General features: G+C 44.8%; 1 protein-coding gene across 24 annotated transcripts in view; it reads left to right on the top strand.

The window, feature by feature from the left end:
* NEDD4L (NEDD4 like E3 ubiquitin protein ligase) overlaps nucleotides 1-23571 on the top strand; it is a 338860-nt gene that overhangs the window by 242045 nt on the left and 73244 nt on the right. For 15 of the 24 annotated variants that reach the window (XM_082417933.1, XM_082417932.1, XM_082417935.1 and 12 more), the window contains 4 exons: nucleotides 10998-11048; nucleotides 18713-18774; nucleotides 18945-19047; nucleotides 20582-20850. In XM_082417933.1, coding sequence (XP_082274059.1) covers nucleotides 10998-11048; nucleotides 18713-18774; nucleotides 18945-19047; nucleotides 20582-20850 — 485 coding nt within the window. The remainder of the gene's footprint in view (nucleotides 1-10997; nucleotides 11049-18712; nucleotides 18775-18944; nucleotides 19048-20581; nucleotides 20851-23571) is intronic. The other 9 variants (XM_082417940.1, XM_082417938.1, XM_082417934.1 and 6 more) reach the window with 1 other exon arrangement.

The following is a 23571-nucleotide window of genomic DNA, read 5'->3' as shown; positions in this document are numbered from 1 at the left end:
CCTTGGGTGGTGATTAAGAAACTTGCCTTTGGCTCTTTAGCTATTTCTAGATAGACATGGGACTTTTAAACTCAGCATGTATGCGTCCAAAGCCTATACCCCTTTCTCCCGACCCAGTAGGTAGTGACCTCCCCATCCCTGATGGTGCTTAAAACTGGGCGGGGTGAGCAACCACTTGAAGGATGGACAGAGAGAGGAGTCTCAGATATTTTGCACTGAATGACTTTTGAGGTCCCTCCTAAAGATCACATTCTCTGATTCTATTTTGAAATGGGATTTGTCTTTTTAGCCCTGGTATTAGAATGGCAAGCAGATAGCCCTTGGCCATGACCAGTGAAATCTCTGTGCTTTGTCTGTGCACCTGTGAGTCTTATTCCTATTAATATCCCAGCCCTATCAGGCCAGAGGGCTAGGGTTCCAAACAGGGGCGGCCAAAAATCATCCCCCTCCCCCATCTCAAACACATTCCGGGCCCAGGCAGTTATTTTTACCAACACGTGTAAATGGGTCCAGCTAGTTCTCCTCTGGGAGGACAGTAGAGGCACAAAGGAGGGGAGCTCTGGGGTTGGGACGCAGGGAACACGAACTACTTTATACCTTTAGCGGCTGCGATTTAATATTAGTTTGCTAATCAGTATAATTCTACCAGTTTAACAGGTAATCACAGTTGCTCTTTCGTGAAGAAGGAAAACCCAGAGGTTTACTCACTGGTTGTCAACCGGGGCCTCAGATAAGCATGAGCTGGAGAGCTTCTAAAACACACCGGGGTCTGGGCCCCTCTATCAGAAATTTAATTGTCTCAGGTGAGGCCTGGCTCGCAGCGCTCTGAGAGCTTCCCAGGAGATCGTAACGTCCAGCCAGGCCAGGAGCCCCTGGTTACCTCCACACTTGAGTCCTGCTGTTTCTGTTCAGAAGGACTCAGGTACCCGTGGATGTTAATCTGTCCTGAAGAGCCGAGAAGGAGGTGCTGTTGGGCCATTGTTTCCCAGGGTGTCCTTTGTAGGTGGCGGAGTGGAGGAGTACCCGCACGCTTCTGCCCTTAAATTTGCACCTGCTGGACTCGGAAACTGACCTTTCTCTTCGTCCTTCAAATTCCTTATTTTAAATGGTATAATCTGAAGGTGCATGTGATCATTTGCTTAATTTTTGAAAGCTTTGAAGGTTTCCTCTCCAGGCTGTTTTTCTCACCAGCGTAGTATGTGGAAAGGAGAAGCCTTTCCTTTTTATGGCTGCAATCCTGTCCCCTGGAGGGGGAAGCTTTAAATACTTAATGAGTTTTGAGGGAACCTTTTAAATAACAACCCAGTTAATGACCTGACTTGATGATCGATTGTATGCTTTAAACTCTGGTCTCCAAGCGTCTTTGCTCAGTAAACCTTATAAAGAATTTTGAAGAACTATTTCTCACACATTTTTTTTAAGATGACATCTATAATTTATCAGTAACTTGATAAGTTATTAGTCCAGTAGTTGCAAAAGATGTAATTTTTAATGTACTGAGTATTTTGTGTGTGCTTTAAATATATTTCATAACATATCCAGTATTTTGGTTCTTTTATCTTGTCATCGCAGGTACAGCTCATTTTATGGAAAATATCTGCCATAAAATTGAATTAACCAAATCAGTCCTTATTGCTAAAAACAAGTCAGCCATATCAGGCTTATTTCCTGTCATTTAAAGATCTGACTTCATTTTCTAAATCAAATAAACAAGAAGATTAGTTGGATGGATGGTAAATATGCAAGCCATTGTCATTCCATGAGCCTGTCGTCCAGGGGAAGTAAGAGTCTCTCTCATGTCCCCTCAGCTCGGGAGCTGTGCCTTTTCAAACTGTCCCTTCGTTTTGTGTTTCAGAGGTTTTTATACCCAGCAAACTGCACGGTGGTAAGATTAGGAAGGGTGAGAAGTACGCCTTTCTTGGGAAAGCGGGAGAAGGGGGTTGTGATTTAGGAAAGGCGAGCGAGCGGAAGACAGACTCTGTTCTCAGGCAGATCGAGTTTAGGGAAGAGGACATATGGAGGGGTCTAGAAAATGATTTCTTTAAAACTTCCCATGCCCAAGTTCCCTGGAAAGTCTTTGTTTATCCTCAGGGGTCTGCCTGCTGCAGTTTGAAGAGCTCAGCTTTAAAAGATATTGGGGCAGGGGGAGGGGATTAATCAAAGAATAAGCAGTATTTAGCTCCATTTCATTTCGCTTTCAAACGTATACTTCACTCATTTCATTTTTGTATTAATATACAGGTGAGGAAGGAAGGACACATGTAAGAATATGGACAGGACAGACAGTGCTGAGATTATGTTCCATGGGAGTTTGCAGATTGCAAGAACTGTATCTGGCAAGCGTCCCCTGAGGGGATGTGGAGTTGGGGGCTGCAGCACATCAAACTAGAGTCTTCGGGGGGGGGGGTAGGGGGGGCCTGTTAATGTTTGTTTTTAAGTCCATGGAGTGTGAAGTTACTCTGTGGTGGTGACAGCATGGACCCTGGAGCCAGCCTGCCTGCGTTCACATTCTGGCTGCTATTTACTAACTCAGTGACCCTGGGCAAGTTTCTTAACCTGCTAATAACAGGTGTCTGATACATGATTGGTGAGCTGCACGTAAGCTTATTATTCTTTGCGGTCTTGAAGTTCTTATCAGAGTATGGCTGGATGGATCTCTCCACCCAGCAAACTCTGATAGAGTCCATTGGCCAGAGATGTGGCTTCAGCCAAAACACAGCCATTGCAGAAAAAGACTTATCAGGACCTAACTGGGATGCCAAAGCTCCTCTGAAAAGTCAGTCAGCGTCCTCTCGTAGCTCTAGTACCTCTAGTACCTCTTGTAGCTCAGAGTCGTCACTCATTAAAATTCCAAGAATGATACCATACTGCACTTATGTTACATGTGATCTGTTTTTGCTTGAGGACGATATTCCGCACACCCAAACTACTGTCCAGCCAGACAAGGAGATGGGCTGCTAGTTTCAAATGCCTTGAAGTATGAGGAAGAGCTTTCAGCAGTAAACCTGTTCATGAAATCAAACTATAAAAATGACGTTGAACCCATGGTGTCCCTAGGTGCCCTTTTCCCCATCCTTCGGTCATTCTTTTACCCTGCTTTGGTTACTAAACGTGTCTGTCGTGAATCATTTCTTTCAGATTATTAAAGTCTATTTATTGGTAGCTGAGTTCACAGATAAACAACAGAATCTAGAGGTATCTTTACTTTTCTTCTGTTCTTTATACATTTAATCTATCATTAAAATTGCTTGCAGAAAAATTGATTGTAAAACTTCTCCAGAGAAGAAATGAGACATTTATCCTGAGAAGAATCACTGTATCCTGAGACCTTGAGAAATTAAAACAGCTTGGTATGATAAAATCAGAAGCACAGAGTTAAACAATACTGTGTCATTAAATGAACTCAGTGACACATTTTCCTTTTAACCTTGAAGTTTAATCTCAGGCCAGTTTGTTTTGTAACAAGTAGAATATATGTGAATGTTTACCTTATTGTAGCAGATTGTAGTCATTAAAAACTTAGAGTTTATTCAGCAAATTTACCATGCCTTTCACAAGGAATGACAGTGACGCCTGAGGTTTTTCTACATGTGCATTTTTTACAAAGATAAATTAGCCTTGTAAGAAACTGTCAGGGTTGTTCGTGGGGCAGCTTTTGTGCAGCTGGACAGCTTTGAAGCAGATGTAAGACGGCATTGTGACGCCAGGCCGTGCCCTAGACCCTGTAGGGGTGACAAGCTGTGGGCTCCTCCTTTCTCTGAAATGATACACAGCTGTAGACCACAGTCTGTGTCACCAAGCACGTCTAGGCTGAAGGGGAAACTTCTTTACAAACAGGGAAATAAAGAGATGAACGTTGGGATGACACCCTGGGGCTGATGGCACTCCGCATCCTGCAGGCAGCCCTGGGCCACGCCTGTTCCCTTCCCGGGCCTTTGCTTTATGTCGTCAGCGCCATGGCTGCCCTCGTGCCGTTGTACTGACCGTGGCAGTGGCTCCTGTGGGCGCCTGCTGGGCACGGTGGTCAGGACCTCGCGTGCATAACAGTACTTACTCCCTCGTCACACCGTGAGCAGCCTCGAGGCTGACAAGGAGGGTCCAGGAGCAGGATGCTCTGAACCACCACCCCGCCTTCCGGCTCCCCCCGTGGTCCAGCCCCTCATGGAGCCTCATCTGAGCCCCTTGACGCTGTCCTGAGCACACTCTGTCTCCAAAGTCTTCCTCTCCAATACGTTCTCCCTCCCACTGTCCGGGGACCTTTCTAAATGCAGTCCTTGCCAGTTTTCCCTCCTTGGTGTCCTCATGTATCCTCTCATCCCCCAGGGTGCTGTCCTCCCACATAACCGCACAGGGCCCCTCAGACCCAGCCTCACCGTCTCTCCCTTCCACCACCACCCCAGTCCCCACCAGATCCCCCCACCGGCCCTCTCTTCAGGCCCTTGCACCTCTTGCCTGATCGGCTTCATACCATTCTCTTTCCACCCCCGTCCGTCCTCCTGGCAACCTCCTACTTCTGACCCTGCATGAAGATTTCATCCTTCGTAAAGTCATGCCTGCCCTTGACCCTGGGCAGAATTAGTCACTTCCCCCGCTGTATCCCTGCAGCATTCTCTTCATGCCTCTGAGATGTGGCAGTCATGGTCAGTGTCTGTACGGAGATATCCACTACCTGTGGCTATCGAGCACTTGAAACGCAGGTGGTCCAAAGCGAGGTGTGCTGTAGGCGAGAAACACACCCCAGATGTCAAAGACTTAGCACAAAAATAAGAATGTAAGACACTTTTAGTAATAATCTGCATATTGATTACATGTTGAAATGATAATATTTTGGATATATTGGGTCAACTAAAATATATTATTAGAATTAATTCCGCCTGTTTATTTTTTTTAATGGGACTTAGAAATTTTCAAGTTCTAGATGTGGCTCATGTTACATTTCTCTATCTAGGACAGGGCCAGTTAGCTTCTGTCCCTAGGAGGTGAGGGCACCTAGTCTCTGTGCCTTTCAGGCCGGGCACAATGTAGCATCATCTACCTACAGGTGACGCCCTGCCTGAAGGAGCCAGTGACCTCAGCAGCGCGGCTCACATTTTGTGCATCTGGTTCCCAAATCTCTTTCCCAGTGTCTGCATTCCCGGAGTTTATTGGATCTTAAGTTCAGAGTGTCAAGCTTGGCAGAAGGCTGTAATTCCTGTGGCCCTCAGTTGACCCCTGGCCTGGAAGATGCTTGCATTTGGAGGGGGGAGAGGACTGGACTGTGCCCTGGAGCTTTCTCCACCCACCCGGAGGGAGGAGGGGACGTCAAGCGCATCTCATCCCTGATGTGGTAGCAGGACACCTGGAGCAGTGGGGCCTCCCCTGGAACTTCTCACAGCCCAGTTTGAACTGGTCTACTTATGCTCCTGGTTAAAGCCTGGCGGCTACTGCCGAGCTACCGTAGTCTTTGCCAGCAGGACGGTTCTTTGCTCTGTCTGCCCTTTCTGTTTTGCCTTCTGTATTTCAAGCAAAGTGTCCCTTAAAATAGAGGCCTTCATGATCACACATCCAGCCAGCACGGTTTCATTCTGCCCGCCTACCCAGCGTGATTTTACAGAGCCTGTAAAAGTCCTCTGAGCTTGCTCTGACATCTTGTTGACAGGGAGGTCTTATTTGTTGTTCGAAATAGCAGCCAATGTCTCCAGGACGCACCTTATTCCGTTTTAGTGAATGGGAAGTTTCAGCCCTAACCTCTAAACTAAATGGCAGAGAGGCTGGCGGAGTGAGAAAGCTCTTTGTGTTTTGCCAAAAAAGTATCTGAATTTTGTTTGGGTTTTGTGTTCTGGCGCTTATCAAGTGGATTTCGGTAAGAGCGTGTGCGTTCAGAGGATGTCATCACTGGACCTTTTTCTTTATTTTTAGTGGAATTCCACTTGGCTGTTTCATTAAGGTAACTTTGACATTGTGTTTTGAAACAATGCACCTTGAAAAGCCAGAGGCACCAGGTGGTACAACGTTGGATTACGCGATGGGGGGTGTGGGTGGAGGCCAGACTCATGCTCTCCTCCTGAACCGCAGCAGCTCTGCTGTCGGAGGACAGGCTGGAGTGTACGGACGGAGAAGAAAGAATATTCCTCTGCCCTTCCGTGTGTGATGGTAAAGCTGCCTTCGTGCTCTCTTGAGGAATGAGACAGCACCTAGAACTAAGTGCATCTCAACATCCAGGTGACTCTCCAGACAGTAGACTGTTGAAGAGTCACTATATTTATAACATTTTGTCTAAAAGCTTTTGCAGTAGTTTCTCAAGCCATTCATTATTTAGATAATTCAGAGTGCATGCTTCCAAAGTCACTCTAAAAATAGAACCCGTTTCCCCTGTCTGGTCGGTGCTGGTGCCCGAGTGTGGGCTGCATGCCTCGCAAGGAAGAAGCATTTACTTGTTTAGCAGCAAAACAAAGGTTATTTTTCTGTCTCTCTGTTTAGAGTTGGGAGATTTACCTTGATTTGTAATATATGAAGATCTAATCATTCCATGTCTTTACTCTTAAATTCTTTTTCTGTGGCTTATGTTCGAATGCCTCTGTACTTCTCTTCCATTTATCTTGAGAAATTCTCAATATAATTTTCTTGGAAGTTGCTCCTTAATGCTTTCTAGGGCATGGGTTGCACTGGATAGTTATCATTTGCTGGAGTTAAGTGGCTTTTAAACTTGTGATGGTGACACGCAAAAAGAAATTAATTTGACATCACAACTTAGTACACGCACTCACCTGTGTATGTAATTGAAACAAATTCCTCGAAACAGTACTTACTTATATTTCATGTGAGGCTCTACTATTTTTTATTCCATTATATCTAGTTTAATGCTTCTTGTGAACTACTAGTGGGATTGCAACTCACAGTTTAAAAAGCACTGCTTTAACGTATAGCTCCTATATTACACGCAGGTCATTTTACCTTCCAAGAATCGCCAGTCCTTTCTGATATACCTTTCCTAAAGAGCCTTTACAACCCCAGCTTTACGTGCCAGCACCCCTTACTTCTGATGGTGTCCTCCCCACATAGCCCCCCTCCTCCCCTGCAGCTTCGATGTGAAATGCACAGAGTCCTAGCCTGGCTCTTGCACGGTGACCTCTGTGGTCATCAGTAAGTAGTAAGATTCAGATCATATCCTTCGAGTGCAATACTAACCTAAAGATCAAAAGTCTGTGGTGTTTCTTGAATGGATGTGTTCTTTGAGAAATTGCCTCTCGTTTATTTTGTGAGGACAGCTGAGCCTGGTGTCCACTTCAGTGCTGGCATCTCTGGCCCGGTGTGCACAATGAGAAATGCCCGAGGGCTGTGTTAGGGTTTCACTGGAGCTATTGTGATCGTCCCCAGGCTTTGGGGTCCAGTGATATTCACACATACCTCTCCATGGCCGTGGCAGATGCTTGTCCCTTTTCCTTCAGAGGAATGGTCTTGAATGTAGTTAATCGTCATTTGGGACACAAACTCTAAGAGAGAGACTGTTTGGTATATTTATTTCACTTTTCCAGTAATGGAATATAGATTTTTGTTTCACCTTATGTGACACATTTCAAGGGCTCCATTTTGCATTGTCATTATGTTGGGAAAATATTTGATGGCTTGTCAGAAGGGAACATTTATAATTGTGTTACTAACCTGCACATTTTCAGCCTCTAGGATAGTGTGACAGGTAATTGAGGTTGAAATTGACAACATTTACCACTTAAAAATAAGCACAAGACATGCTAATATGTACTGTGTGAGTTGAAACTAATTTGGTTTTCTGTAAGCTCTTAGGGTTAACATGATGCCTGATGGAAATAATTTTGTAACGGAAATTATTTACGTGATTTGATTACTGTATTTTTATAATGCTGGTGCAAGGTGTCATCCTGTGGCAGTGATGACCTGACGGTGCTCTGCTGGCCTCAAACCTTGGCTCTCCAGGGCCCGCAGGTGGGGATCCTGCCATATCAGCACACCCAGGTGTCCTTGAAGCACTCCTGCTTCTCATTTTGGTGTAAAGACCACTAGTAGGCTCTCTGGTCCCTCCTAGATCTCCTCTGTGGTATTGAAGACACATTTAATATTGGTGTAGTGTCACTGACCTAAATATTTTACATTGCCTGAAGTGTCTGTACTTTTGGCAACAGTGAGATGTTTTGAAACCTAGATCTCACCAACATGTTCCACTGACTGGTGAATCACTTGTTTAAGCCAGTTCCTCTTGACCATGTGCTGCTCTATACACTTGATCCCTATTTTATTTTTAAAATGATTTTATTACAGTCGCCCTTGATGTAAACCAGAAAATAAGAGCCTTCTGTTTACTTTAATGGTGAGGTTGCTCCGTCTCCGTCTGTTTTAGGAATTGTTTTTTCAATGTAATGAGAAAACTTGTTAAGGTACAAGTGAAGCCGCCTAGCTTTGCAGTGGGTACCGCTAGGATCCCATAAACTGCTCCTTTGAGGAAAGGAGCAGGGTCGGAACAGGAGGTTGTGTTAAAGATAACATCCCAGATGGGCGTTTTAGCAGAACCCCCTTCCCCGAAGTCTCATAAACTGTGCTCTCATCAGAGTCCCTTCTCATCCACACTGTTGAGAGCCAGCATCCCTATAAGAAGCCCAAAGCTGGTGCACAGCCGCGCTTTCCTGCCCATTACTGAGATGGGGGACAGTGTATTAGTTAAGAGCCCAGACTCTGGAACCAGTCTACCCAGCTAGGAACCTCTCTGGTCTCTAGGTTCCCCATCTGTAAAATGGGTATAATAACGGTGCCCACCTACTACAGCTGCTGTGAGGATTAGATGAGGCCTTGCCACAGCACTTGCTTTGCTACTGTAGCCCTGAGTGGCAGGTGCCTGTCTCTTGGTTCAGATGGTGAACTCATCTGATGGGTTTAGAACTCTAACGTCTCCCAGGCAAAACAACACGGGCACGTGGATGTTTTGTGAATTTTTGTTAAAATGCACTTAGGTGAACGATCGATAGATAGCTATTCAAAGAGAGCAGGTTATGAAACAGGGCTTCAGGTAAGACTGTCCTCTTCTGATGGTTGCATCCCCGTGTGCTTTTCCTTCACAGCATCAGTACCAGTAGCAGGAGGGGAGAGGGGGCAAGTGGTAGAACCTCACTACTCTCATTAGGTAGACACACACTTTATGGTCAGGAATCAGACATTTCTGTGTGTGTGTGTTTGTGTGTGTTTTTTGGTTGTGTTGGGTCTTCGTTGCTGCACGCGGGCTTTCTCTAGTGGCGGCGAGCGGGGGCTACTCTTCGTTGTGGTGAGCAGGCTTCTCATTGCGGTGGCTTCTCTCGTTGCGGAGCACGGGCTCTAGGCACACAGGCTTCAGTAATTGCAGCATGTGGGCTCTAGAGCTCAGGCTCAGGAGTTGTGGCGCACGGGCTTAGTTGCTCCGCGGCATGTGGGATCTTCCTGGACCAGGGCTCGAACCCGTGTCCCCTGCATTGGGAGGCGGATTCTTAATCACTGCGCTACCAGGGAAGTCCCCATTTCTGTGTTTTTGATAGTGGAATTAACTGACGTTTACACTGGCTTTATAGTTAAATCAGACAAATTCAGAATGGAACTGCTCCCTAATTCTTTGGACAGTGAAGATGTCTACTTTCTGGACCTTGTGCTGACTGCTGCTTGTTAAGATATACGGCATTGGCACCTGACGGCCATGTGCTCGGTGAGGTATCCATGGTGGGCTGAGGCAGACATAGCTGAGAAAATAAAAGAAAGCAGAGTCTTATCAGAAGGATGGGGGCTCTCCTCCTGCTTTGTGCACGCTCAGCCAGTAGTAACTGATTTTTCATTATCCTTCATGTACTGTTTAGAGGAGACAGATAGTTTTCTAGTTAATCACATAAAAGGAAATTCTAAGCGTGGAGCAAATCATTTCAGTAAATCTTGTTCACATTTATCTGCTGCTGCTTTTTAAATGCAAGAAGAGAATGTTTTCAAGTGCGCTTCAGAAGCATGTTTTATAAATTAGAAAATTTCATAGGAAACCAGTAAAGAGTGAAAATAAGAGCCCAGGATTCGGAGTTAGGAGGTCTGGATTGTCTCTTGGGCTTTTCCCCAAGCTAGCAGTAGGACAAGTCTGATTATGGCTGAAGAACTTTCCAGCTATAATAGGCATTTTGAATGTGGTAGAAGCAACTGTGTGTTTTTACGGGTAACAGAAATCATCGTGTTCCTTCTGGTTCACATCGCAGGTCATCTAAGCATCAGAGGCTCTGACACAAGCCCTCCTACAGCAGGACATTGTGTCAGCATGACCTACTGGACACCCCGTGGTCCAGACCAGGGACCCCTGACCCTGAGTTATGACTTCCTGTGCTTCCCAGAGTCTGAAAGGGCACCTGTGAGCTTCTCCACATGCATTTCATCACGATCTGTGTGGGAGATGGAGAGGGGAAGAAGCACAGTGTGTCCAAAAATGTAACCAGTAGCTCATGCGTGATCTTGGATTCTGAAGCAGTGTACTTACTAGATTGAAAGTTCAGTGCCGTTTTTTAATAAGTAATGTATAAGATATATTAATAACTGGACTCTGTACTCTTTCCCAAGACTCTCAGCTCTCAAGGAGCTCTTTTGTTTAAAGCACTTAATAAATATTCGTGAAAATGGTCCCAACATTTCTTTACAATCTTCTCTTTAAACTGGGCCAGCTGTGCCCCCAAACCCTCTGGGGTCCCAGGTGTCCCTTCCCTGACTGATCGCATGCTCCCCAGGTCCAAGAGAGGATTTGTCTCCAATGTGTTGGGTGGTAGATGCCCTGCAGAGTCTCAGGCAGCTAAAGGTCAGGTGTATGAGGCCTTGGGCTCACTGGTCTCCGAGGCGACGGCTGTCTGTGCCTCACCGGGGTCTCTGCCTTCAACCCATCCCCCCTGCTCTCCCATGTCAGGCCCTGGACCTTTCTCTATTCGTAAAGAAACACTTTTAAGAATGCTGACACTCAGCAGATAGATGGAAACATTAATTCTTTTCTCTCTTCTCAACAGACACGAGACGACTTCCTGGGACAGGTGGACATACCCCTTAGTCATCTCCCGGTAAGAACGGTCACCTGCTTTATAGCGCGTGCTCTGAGCAGCAGTTTCTAACCGTCTGCAGTTCGGGTGTGTTTTCAGGGCGGCATTTCCTCAACACAGTGGAGAAGCGTGTGTACTCTGGCCCTGGCCCTTTCTAGAAGGTGGTCCTTTCAAGGGGAGAGGAGATAGCTTAACTGTAAAAATCAGGTGCCTCTGAACCACCCACGGATGCCTGGCAGCGTCACTGGCTGCTTCCTTGTCTGCTCCTTAGTTCGTCTTCCTTTGTCACCTCATACAAAACAGCTACCTGCTTCTGTCAAAGCCCTCCTCCTTGTCACTGGAATGTCCCTGCTTTCAAGTTCACCTCTTGGGTCTAATCAAACGTCTGTTCCCTTTGTCTAGAATTGTACATGCTGTTTCTCTTGGGCTACATCTGTACAAGCTAGTGTTTCCATGGCTTTCTCAGTCGGCACAGAGACAAAAGAAAAGATGCTGTCGGTACTGAGTGAACTTGTCAGCTGGAAACACCCACTCTGGCTTCGGAAGTTGTACTGGGTTAGCGTGTGTGGCGGTGCTACCATTCCTCTCCACTCAGATGAGCAGCAAAACAGTTGGGGCCGTTGACATTAACTGAGCTTAAAGGTGACTCTCGCACGTTCCAGTATCGATAGAATGAGGGGTCCAAGACCTCCTTGGTGGGAGGTAGATGGTCTCGTGTTCCAGCTCCCGGCCCTCCTTCCCCGGGGCAGCACTAAGTGCCTAAAGTAGCACCTGAGAGAGGATGAGTCGAACGTTTCTGCCTTCCGAGGGCATTTTATTACGTTTTTAAACGCTTTATGTGAGCAAATAGTATAAGTAGCCTGTATGCTAAAAGGACTCAAACCACCCAGTGTGAGCCTCCTGCTGTGTTGAAACTCTAGCTATGGCTGTCTGTTAAAGACCAAGAAGGACTGTGTCTCACCCAGGAAGCTGTGAAGCTCTGTTGGTAAGGAACACGATGGCAAGCACTGTGTCCTTGCTTACTCAGGGGAGCTGTTAAGGAAGAAAGGTTTCAAGCGCCTTCCCTTCCGAAAGATCAGAAGCAAAAGTAATATCATTAGAATATTTTTGTTTGTTTCTGTATAAAAACCTGAAGCTCCAAGGTGCTTGTGGAAGGTGGGCTTATGCTTGATGGCCTAAACCATCAGAACCCTGATTGTTCTTTTAAAGTCACATTGAGAGCGTATGGATGTCTCAGCCTTTGTGCAGAAAGACTGTTCACGTATTTCTACATCAGTGGGTCTTCTCTTCATGCTCTTCAGGTTGAAGCTGTAACCGCCTCACATTTTTAGTCAGTGTTGGTTGGTTGGCCAGTTCTTTCATGGGTATCCCCAACCTCCCTTTTCCCCAACATAAAAACCACATCACAGTAAGGCAAATTATGTATTAACTCTAAGAGGTGTAGGTGAAATTTTTAAACAACTTGCTCCAACAATCCCTTGAGTGATTGAGTGCAGATTGGTTTTGAACAGTTGAGTGGAACTCCCAGAGAATAGAAGAGTGTTCCTCTTCAGAGACCACATCAGTAGAGGGAACATTTTACCTTTGGATTTCGGTGGAGGCAAGAGTGAGCTTTCAAAGAAGGAAGCGGTGCCAAGGCTCCAGGCTGGAATAGAAGCCAGCCGGTTAAAGAGTGGAAGAGGGAGAGACCAGAGAGGACTGAGGACTTTCACAGGAGCTGAGCCAGTTGAGAAATGGAGCCTCCCAGTTTTCAATCTGTCCCAAGATGAGCTTACACTGGAGTGCTATATCTCCTCCTTAAAATTGACTGGCTTTGTGGAGCCCACTACAGTCTCCAAGATGGACCACAAAGGAAGCAGAAGGAGAGGTGAAGGTGCATTCTTTATCCTCTAAGTGGTAGTAGAACCCAACTGGCATATTCTGAGTGGATAATATGGCTTTGGTCCCAAGATTTGAGGTGCTCTCATATGTATATTTGATCATATGTGTAGGACGCTCATGGGAAAATAGCACAGTTAATTTTGTATGATAACACAAGTGTGGGCATGTAAAATGGATGTTAGCATTTGAATATATTTTGTGGATAAATAATGGATGCTCTTTTCTTGATAGCTATATGACTACTGTCAAGGCAGTTTATGTATGTATGGCTATGTGGCCTGTGGATTCAGTATTGTTTGATGTCATCAAATTTTAGATTAAAGAACTTAGGTCTTACTAATAATGAGAGAAGGTAGTGGAGAGAAGTCATGTGGCGGTGAAGTTGCTGTTGCCCACCCTTCCAAGCCTTCTCCAGGTTTAACAAATCTGACTGGGTATTTGGTTATTAATTAATTCTTTCCAGCCCCATTAGCTGATAGAGAATTTATTCCTTTAACAGATGTTTGCTGATAGACATAATTCTACCCTCTGATGAAGGATCAGTGAGGCAGGTTCCTCACTCATGTGGCTTAGCAGGGCCACCGTCACGGTAGCCGCATGTGGTAGCCGAGCATTTGAAATGTAGCTAATGTGACTGAAGAACGGAATTTATCTATTTTATTTCATTCTAATTAATTAAAACTTATATTTAAAAAGCCACACGTGGCAAATGGCACCCTATTAGATGGCTCAGGTGAGATCAGACCAGAGTTCTCTGGCTTAGGTGAAAAATACATGATTCTGGATGCCCTTTTCCTAAGATAATAATTCTGGCTGTTGGAGGGAACTGGGGGTGGAGGGATTCCCACACCAAGTTTTACGTGGTGATTTTTTCATTCAGCTTTTTTCCCCTACCTGAGGCTGTTTCTCTATAGTTCTACATATTTAATATACCAAGAATATTTAATTTAGGTGGAGAAAAGGCCCAGAAATTTGGAATCGTAGATATTAAGATAAAGAAGAGAAGTAATCTTTTGTTATTATTTTTAAAATCTATATTAGCAAAATACCTAATTGCATACACTTCCATCTTGACATATATACACACTTATTTACTACAAGGCATTTTAAGCTTTATCTTGTTGCCCCAAGATAGCATGAACCTTTCTTCCTTTAGAAAAGAATCATCTCTGCCTTGATTCTGGTCTAAGAAGTTGCAGCATTTGAATGAAGCTCTTTTCTAAATCAGGAACTTGATGAAGAAGATTAAGACCACAAAACTGAAGTTAATGTAACCTCTCACGATTGTTAGGAAATTATTTTTAATCATTTAAATACCCTACTTTGTGGGGTTTTGGTGTGCTTTTTGAAAAACATAGTTTAGACTTAGTAGTAACTGATGTTCGCTAAAGAACCTTCTTCCCTTGCTGCAGTCCTAGAGGCCTCTGGGTGCAGTTGCTGGTGGAAAGTGGCATTTGCAGTATAAAACCATGCTTTTAAATTCTTAGGAATGGCTCTCCTAATAAGCTGTCCTTACTTGCAGCTATAAATTCCCTGATCCCGAGAAGCCTACCAGGAAGAGCCAGAGGGTCAGGGCACTTGAACATCTCAGACTGGGGCACCACGGGTCCTCCTCGGCCCACTGCCCACTGTTGGGTCTCTGGATAATTGTGTGCCCTTGTGAGCATTGGGACAGTCCGGGTTGGAGTTCTGCCAGGGAGACGAGTGAAGGAGGCCACTTGAAATAGAGAGACGGGGCCAGGAGGGTTGTGTGAAGCTGCGGTGTGCTCTGCGTGTTAGAGCCTCACTACCTCGACTACCAAGGAGGCCAGTGTTGGCTAGGTTTTTGTCCCTGAAACAGGAAAGAGTAAAGAGTGATAATGAGAAAGAAAAGAAACTTATTTTTCCCCCTTTGATCATGGATTCCTCGGTGCTTTATCAGATGCTTCCAGATGAAAGAAAATAGTTTTGACTTCTCATTCACTTTCATTCTTGGCTCTCAGACCAGTTCTCCCAGTTTTATTTGTGGAAGAAAAAGGATAGGAAATTGGACCCAAGGAATTTAGAATGGTAGGGATCTATTTCCTTTGCTTCTATTCCAAATATGCCACCCGTCTTTAATATTTTTTTCCATTTTATTTATTATTGAGTGTGGGTAGGAGTGAGTAAAAGACGAGGAGGGAAGAGGGAGAGTAAATAAGGTTAGTCATCTGACCTTTTATGCCGATCTGAGAATTAAGGAAACATAGATTCATATTCACAGAAGTCTCCAAATGTCAAGCTTTAAAAGATCTCTCAGGAATAGTTGACTCCGAGCTTGGAGATGGGCAGGTTGCCTTGGTAACCTTAATAAGTTAGCAGTCCTTTTTGGGCCTCTGTTTTTCTCACCTATAAAATGAGGGCATACACATAGATGATACCAAGTTTCCATCCAGCTCTGTGAAAGAGCACCTTGGCTGTAAGCAGAGGCACGGCGGCTGTGATGACATACGTTGTTACCGGGGAGACTTGGGCAGTGTGACGAGCTGGAGGCACGTGGAGGAGAGCGGAGATGGAGACTGTATTTCAGCAAGGTAGTCCTACCAGCCTGACGCCTGTAGTGCAGCTCAAACTGAGCGCCTCTATTTTTTTCTTTTACAGTGTGGCACCAGGGGTGAACTTAGCTGTAACTGTCCTGTTCTTGTAGCATTCTCTTCTCCTATTTCAGGATCTACTCTGTTTTTGGCCGCGTCGCGCGGCACACAGGATCTTAGTTCCCCGACCAGGGATCAAACCTGTGCCCCTGCAGTGGAAGCGTGGAGTCCTAACCACTGGACCACGGGTGAAGTCCCTGTAACTGTCCTATCCTTACTGATTTTTTTTAAAGAACACTATCATTTTTACATCTGTCTGTTAAATCCTGTGTGTCATTGCCCAGAAGTTCATACAGGATTTTATGACTTGTCTTTAATAATTACTTAGAGACAAAAATAACTCCAAGACTTGTGTTAACAACAGAATGACATTTCTGGTGGGTGTTTGCCTTTTATGCCTCGGAAACTTTCCTTGCCTCGTCCGTCAGTTGTGTCGCCCCTGCCCTTTGAGTGCCAGCGCATCACCCCTACCAGATGCAAAATCTCTGTATCTATGGGAAGCACGCTGGGGTTGAGAGAGCTATTTTAAAAACATTAATTTCTCCTATTTTAGTCAAGTGCCACTCAAGGCAACCAGGGTTAACTTGAATTTCAGTTTTCCTACAGTGAGGCATTTTTGGGGGTGGTGGTGATATTATTTGGCACCTTAATTGTGCTTGAAGGTAACTCAGACGATGAACACCCCTTTTATAATTCCGGCTGGTACCAGGGTAATGGTTCCCTCTCATGTGTACAAAATTCAGTATCATAGACCTTAGAGGGACTTTAAAGACCATTTAACCACTCCCTGTATTTTACAGGTGAGGACACCTGGGCCCAGAGAGGGAGATGACTTGATCAGAAGGCTGACCGGACCTTGGGTCTTCAGCCTTGATCTGCGGTGCAGACAAGGGCCGAGGGGGCAGGAGGGGCTCCGTCTAAGGCCTGGGTGCTTTTAGCTGTTGCATCCCTGTTTTGAGTCTAAGGTTCTCATAAGGCCATTCCCTTCCACTTGCCCACAAAGTTATTTACCTCATTACATATATGTCAAAGTAACTGCAGTTCTGTTGGAAGCAACAAATCTTTTTAAGATGAAATTGCTGTGTAACCAGAAGATTTTCTTTGGAATGCTCATGGCCCGGAACAGGAGGTTGCAGCGTCTATTTTGGCCAATAATACTGTTAGCATCAACCTGTTTGAGATGGCTTTCTACCATGTCAGTGCTGTCCTGGGAGTCTCCCCTGGGCTTTTCTTCAGGGAACAGGATCTAGCAGGAGCCTGAGTAGAGCCAGGAAGAATCCCGTTGTTATCTGCAAGATCACCGTCTTGTTCACCCTGGAGAATTTCCATGGAGGTGAATTTTCATTTTTTAATGCCCTGCCTTTTTGCAGAGTGTTGAGTTGGCAGTGCTCACAAGTGACATGAAAACGTAGAACTGGCTGATGATGACAATGGCCAACATTTGTCAAGTGTGCCAGGAACCCTTGTGAGAACTTGCTATGTATTGATACCAGCTCAAATGATTGGCTTAATCGTCACAACTCTGTAAGATCCTGTTACTGCCCTACTCTGCAGATGAGGACACTGAGACACAGAGGGCTAAGGAACTTGTCCTTGGCCACATGGCTCTGTCGGTAACAAAGCCAAGACACAGACGTAGGACGTCTGCCTCTTGATATGTGTGGTGTCTGTCATTTAAACTATGTAGTGTATGGACAGTTCCATTTTTAGAGTCCCGGTAAGTTCTCTGATTTTTTTTTTTTTTTTGTCTGAATTTAGAAAAAAGTCTAGAGAATATAACTGACTTTCTTGAGTGACGGTGAATTTTTGTGGCTTCGGTACTTTACTGTAGATCAGGTGGGTTAATCAGCTACCTGTACAGGTACTTACTTCGTGTCGGGCAACGCTCTTGGCACTAAGAATACAGTGGCGAGCAAATCCAAGCCTCTGATCTCATGAGGTTATATTCTACAGGTGATGGATGTTAATAAACTAGTTAATAAATAAATGAGCAAGATAATTTCAGATGGTGAAAAGGGGGGTATAAATCAGGATGTTGTGACAGAGGATAATAAAGGGAGGCTATGGTGGCGATTTAGGATGTGGTGTCTGAAGATGTGACTTGGGATCCCAGACCTGGATGACAAAGTGGAAACCGCCGTGGCCATCTGGAGCCGGAGCTGTTCAGCAGAAGGACCTGCTAGGGCAGGATTAGATGTGATGTGCACGCGGGACAGAGGAGGTCAGGACGGGTGGAGTATGGGGTGAATGGTTATAGGTAATTAAGAACCACATCATGTTTAACCTTATAGGTCCATAGGAAAGAATTTTCAGCATATTATAAGCAGAGTAGGAAGCCATCGCGAGTTTAAAGCAGAGAGTGACATAAACGGATAATGTTACAAATATAAATGCATGTACACACACATACCCTTCTGATACGTAATAAATCATTTTGTGGTTTGCCTCTCTTGCTGCAGAAGTAAATGTTTTTAATTGTGTTTAATTAAAGAGTTTAGGTATTTGAAGTTTTACTGCACATAGTATTTTTAAATTAATGAAATAGTAACATTTATTTTTCCAGTTGCCTGCTTACTTTGACCATCTGATTTTGCACAGTAAAATACTGATTTCTTTCAAAAATGCGTAAATACCACCACTACATTCATAGCTTCTTGAAATAAGCACCAGCAAAAGGCTGATGAATGACGCCACCTAGGACAGTCTCTGTGGAGGCAACCGTCTTTCAGATGACAGGATATTTTAATGTTAAAAGTAAAGTCAAATTGCATTCACAGATTGATCTTGCATATTTTCCTATTAACTGCATCTTTAGGTTTCTTGAGTCACAGGGACAAGCAGGCAGGCACCAGTGACCCCTGGTTCTCCAGAATTAATCAGCAGCGTGAGATTGAGCCCTGCACCCAGCAGTTAGAAATTACACTTGGGAATGACGACTCTAATTTTGTAATTTGTCTAAGGCTGAGGTTGACGCCTAAAAATGGGTGTTGATAGTGACATCTAGTGGATCTTGAGTAAAGCTTTGTGACCTACGAAATGTGTAATTAATTGTCAAGTACTGGGTAAGGAACCAACTCTGTTTTTGCCAGGCTCACGTTCTAAAACATGAAAATGTATTCTCTGTAATCCACCTGGGTGTATCTGAAATACGAAACTATCAGGAGTATTGAAACTTACGTTTTCTTCCCTTAGACAGAAGATCCAACGATGGAGCGACCCTATACATTTAAGGATTTTCTCCTCAGACCAAGAAGGTGAGGCTTTGGGCTGCAGCCGTTTCTTACGCTTTGGCTCTTGGTTTTCTCTGAGGAAAATTCCAACTTCTTTTCCTATTGCATTTTTTTTTAAAGCATCGTAAATATGAACCATCATAAAGATGTAACTAAGTCACATCCTTTATAACCAATTTTCTTCCATCATGCAGTCATAAATCTCGAGTTAAGGGATTTTTGCGATTGAAAATGGCCTATATGCCCAAAAACGGAGGTCAAGATGAAGAAAACAGTGAGCCGAGGGATGAGATGGAGGTAAGTTACAGGGCTTCGGGCCTCGGTCTGTTTTCCTCGCCTAAGAGCACTTTGATGTTTTACTTTAAGACTTTATAATTTAAGGAAATAAAAGTTTATAAAGCTTAAATATGAAGAAACTTCAATGTGTCCATGAATCTACGTCTTTGACAGATCTACCGATGTGTTGGTTTTTAGCAAAAAAGATAAACTTTTCATTGCATGTTATAACACTAATAATTGAAGAGGTGTCTCTTTCTAACCTGCTATACCCCTGTTTTATTAACAGCCCACCGCCATGTGAAATTCTCCCCACGTATTTAATTTTCTTATTTCTTTGGACTTGCAGCTCTTTGTAAATTCCTTTTAGCACTTGGAATGGCTTCAAGTGGCTAAAATAATTCAGGGACTCATCCAAGTTTGTTACTCATTTGGCCCACAGGTGAGAGTGTGCATTAGGTAGAAATGCCGTTTTGGAATTAGCTGTCCAGAGGAATGTTCTTTTGTTCCCTCCTGGCAAGGCCACCTTTTAACTCTCCAGTCACGTACCTCTACCGTGGGTACCGTCTCAGCTCAGGCTTTGGATGGTGCTGTTTTGTTAGACAGATTCTCGTATTGTTCTGAAAATGCCCGTTTACAAGACCTCTCTGTGGCTTATTTGCACATCTGTTCGCAGCTGTTGCATATACATGATGTGTGAATAATGCATTATGGGCAAGTTAACCGAACCCCACTCAGACCCAGAGGTCATATTACCAGGCAGTATTTCATGTGCAAGCTTTCATCTCTCTCTGTGAGAAGGACTGAAGTGGGTGGTAGGCAGTCTTGAATGTTAAGATATCATAAGCACATCCACAGATTTTTATCTCAAATCCAAGGAATTTTTTTTTTTCACACTCTTCCAACCTTCCAACTGTAGTAATCAGTGAATTACTTAATTTTCCAGTGACTTTACTAGGGAGTGTCAGGAAGGAATACTTAATGCCGAAAATATGTGTTGCAAAAAAAGCACCCCTGACTCTGGTACCAGGAGGCCTGTTGATGCGGCGGCAGCAGGTGGGGAAGGGCTGAGTAGGAAGCGGTGGCTTCCGGGCTGCTCCTGGCTACCTGGTTGCCCGTCCTCCCTGCAGCCCGGGAGCTTCCCCTCCTCCCTGGGGAGCGAGAGCGCCCCGGGCCTCCTGATGCCCGGGCAGGCCACGGATTCTGCAAGAACACACGTGCTGCAGGGCTCGTCTTCCCAGCTCCCTCTTACCTTACGGAGGTGTTGAAAAGACGACAGCTGTAGCGTGACCCGTATCGTCGGCGAGGCTTTTGTACGGCCCCGGAGGCCTTCAGGTCAAAATAACAAACACGAAATATGAAAAGAGTGTAATGTGACTTAGGTAACGTGACAGGCTGTGCAGATCCCCATCTGAGTGGCACCCTGAAGTGTCATCTTCTTAGAGGGCAGCGCAGTTCATTGGCCACGGCTCAGAATATTTTTGAGACGCTCCTAGAATTGATTTTTTTTTTTTTTTTTTGCCCTATTTTGGGAATTTCTTTAAATGTGGCGCAGGAAGCCACCGTCAGAGCCGGAGAGCACAGGAGCGAGGACGAAGGGCGCACGCGCCCTGTAGCCATCAAAGCCGCCTCACCGTCTCCCCTCTGTGCTCCACAGCCCGGCTGGGAAGTCGTTGACTCGAATGACTCGGCGTCTCAGCACCAAGAGGAGCTTCCCCCCCCTCCCCTGCCCCCCGGGTGGGAAGAAAAGGTGGACAACTTGGGTCGCACTTACTATGTCAACCACAACAACCGGACCACCCAGTGGCACCGACCCAGCCTAATGTGAGTACCGTCGATGGTCAGGAACACGTCCCCACGCTCTGCGGTCAGGTGCGCACGTGGCAGCGCCCTGGGACGAGGTTGGGAAGTACATCTTGTACCGGTGAAAGCACGTGGTCGTGCAGTACAACAGGATTCCTCTTCGTGGAGTTAAAGAGCGTGGGAGCCTGAGTTTGTAGGTTGTAAAGAAGCTCTTGCCTTCCTATCAGGTTCTCCTGTTGTAAACACGCACTCATGTATTTTGTAGGACTTCTTTATGTAGACTCGTGAGACGTAAAGCAGGGGTTATTTTTCCTCGGTTTATCTTACGTTTGGTGATCACATCACTTTCCCCTTCTGCAGCTTCCTCTCCTGGCTAACCCATCATGGAAAATAGCAAACATATTGGCTCTTTAACTCTCTGGATTTTTATTCCATAATTATTTGATTTGGAAACTCTCTCAAAATTTTTCTTTTCCTTTTTGGAAAATGTATAGATCACCCCCTTGATATAATTACAGACACATGGGAGGGTTTGCTAACTCACAACTGGTAATTAACGGTTTGTTCTAATCCCTTGCCAGCCTCGGGGATACAGTGAATTGATTACTGTTTTGTTCACTCGACCATTTTTGGTCTAATGATGGCATATAAACACTGGTTAAACCTCAACTACTATAAAAAAGGATTTGAAGCAGCTTGTTTTTTGAATGATAGTATACAGCAAGACCTAAAACTATTAATGTACAATAAAAGGCAAAAACAAAATAGTAAAAACAGAAAAGGAAAAAATTGTCCTAGAAATCATGACCTCCCTAGCAGTCAAGGAGGTAATTACCACTAAATTGTATAATTTTCAATATGAATAAAAGCAAGTATATGAGATGAGATAATTTTCTCTTTAACCCAGACTCTGAAGGAAATTTGCTATTGATGGTTTTTAGCAAGTATTAGCAATGGGATGGATGGTGTTGTCAGTAACCCTTTTATCTTTAGAAATTGCAAAGATGACCTGCATAGGTAGGAAAGGTGGCCAAGAAGTATAGTCTAGATTTTGTTTGGTTTAGAGGAAAAGCTTGCAAAAGCTGCAGCAGTGAATAGCCGATCCTTCCTAAGCCCCTACGTGGGTTCTCGTGAATATCAGCCGTCCTTGGTCAGCTTTGGACCACACGGTGTGTGCACCAGTTCATTGTTCCCAGGACAGCATAAATATCCCAACATCCAGATGATGTTGAACTCTTCTTTGTTGTAATTTTTTCCCATAGAAATATAAATGGAAATGGTTTAGTTGATTCTTTTAATTTATTTAATTTTTTTTTTCACTATTTCCCTTTGATTAATGACCATAGCTGTTAAAACTGTTGTAAGCCATTTGACTACTCTAGTTATTTGTAGTTAAAAAAAAAAAAAAAGTAACCGCCTTGGGCTTGGTTACGTGTAGTGATCAGAAGAATCTTGGTAGCAGTACCCTAAGCGAAGTACCTTTATCTACCTTTGCTGAAGGTCATAGGAAAGGAATACCTGAAAACAGCACTCTCTGGGGACTACAGTGTCATGACCTCTGTAGAAAAGTGACTCCTAGCAGCTCACAAAGAAAGACTGATGGCCAGTACATACATAGAAAAATGTTCACTTTCATTAATAATTATGCAACCGAAGTCTGTATTTAGGAGGTAACTGGGGACAATTGCTACTTTCTCTGCCTCACAGAGTTGTGAAACTCTAATGAGGAATTCCCCACAGAGTTGTGAAACTCTACTGAGGGAATTTATACAAGCTCTCACTTGTATAAAATGCTGGCTCATCGGTAGGGAAACTGTGGTTCTTCCGAGTGCATGTTCACCTGTAGTTTAGGGAGAAATCAGTGGCATGATGGTCCACATCAGTGAGGCGGCTGAGCCAGGAAGGACGTGTGCAGAGCTCCGGGTGGGACCTGCCAGGTACCTCCTTTCCACCAAGCATGACTTCTAGAAAGCAAGAGAAAAGTTAGATGAGGAAAAAGATTCGGTTTTCACAGTAATCTCCTCATCCTGTCTGAACTGTTTGAGAATGTGGGGTTCTTTTTCCTTAACTTTATTTGGCTTGACCAGAAGCCCTCAAGCCCTCCAGGTTATTTTAATGTGTTGTTTTAATTCAAAAATGATTTTTTGTGTAACTCAGTTTTCACAGAATACTGCAAGTTTGGGTTGGGGGGGAATGGATGTTAAGAAGGGTCTTTATTAAAAGGCTGTATCTGAGGAAGTCAGATAGAGAAGTGATGATCACGTGCTGCTCAGAGAATTAAGACTGTCGTGGAGACTCTCATTTCCTACCCAGTTTGCTACAGGCTTGCGCTCCAAACTTCAGCCCCTGGGAAGTCCTCATTGACATCCCGTTGCCCCCAGGCTGTTCTTACAGGGTCCTCCTCACCCTGCCTCCTGCCAGCCACAGTCAGAAACGCAGAGCGGTCTGATCATGCAGAGCTGCTTTCTGATTACTTTCTCTTCTTCTTGGCCCCATGGATGTGCTAACCCCCAATCCCCCCCCCGCAAAAAATAAGGCCAGAACGTGCCCCTTCCCCTGGTAACCTTCCGAAGTCAGCCTACTATCCCTTCCTCTGGGAGCACCGGACGTCTTCTGTCCCGGTCTCTCTGAAAGCCCTGTGCCTCCCTGTCAGGACACAGAGCACATGAGACTCTTACTGCCTGTATGAGCAGGGACTGTGGTTTCCTACGCACAGATCAACCCCTAGCACCTGGCACAAGG

Source organism: Balaenoptera physalus, assembly GCF_965194825.1.
Source record: "Balaenoptera physalus genome assembly, chromosome: 12".
Classification (NCBI taxonomy): Eukaryota; Metazoa; Chordata; class Mammalia; order Artiodactyla; family Balaenopteridae; genus Balaenoptera; species Balaenoptera physalus.
The sequence above is the reverse complement of the archived record's forward strand: the minus strand, read 5'-3'. Positions and strand labels throughout refer to the sequence as shown.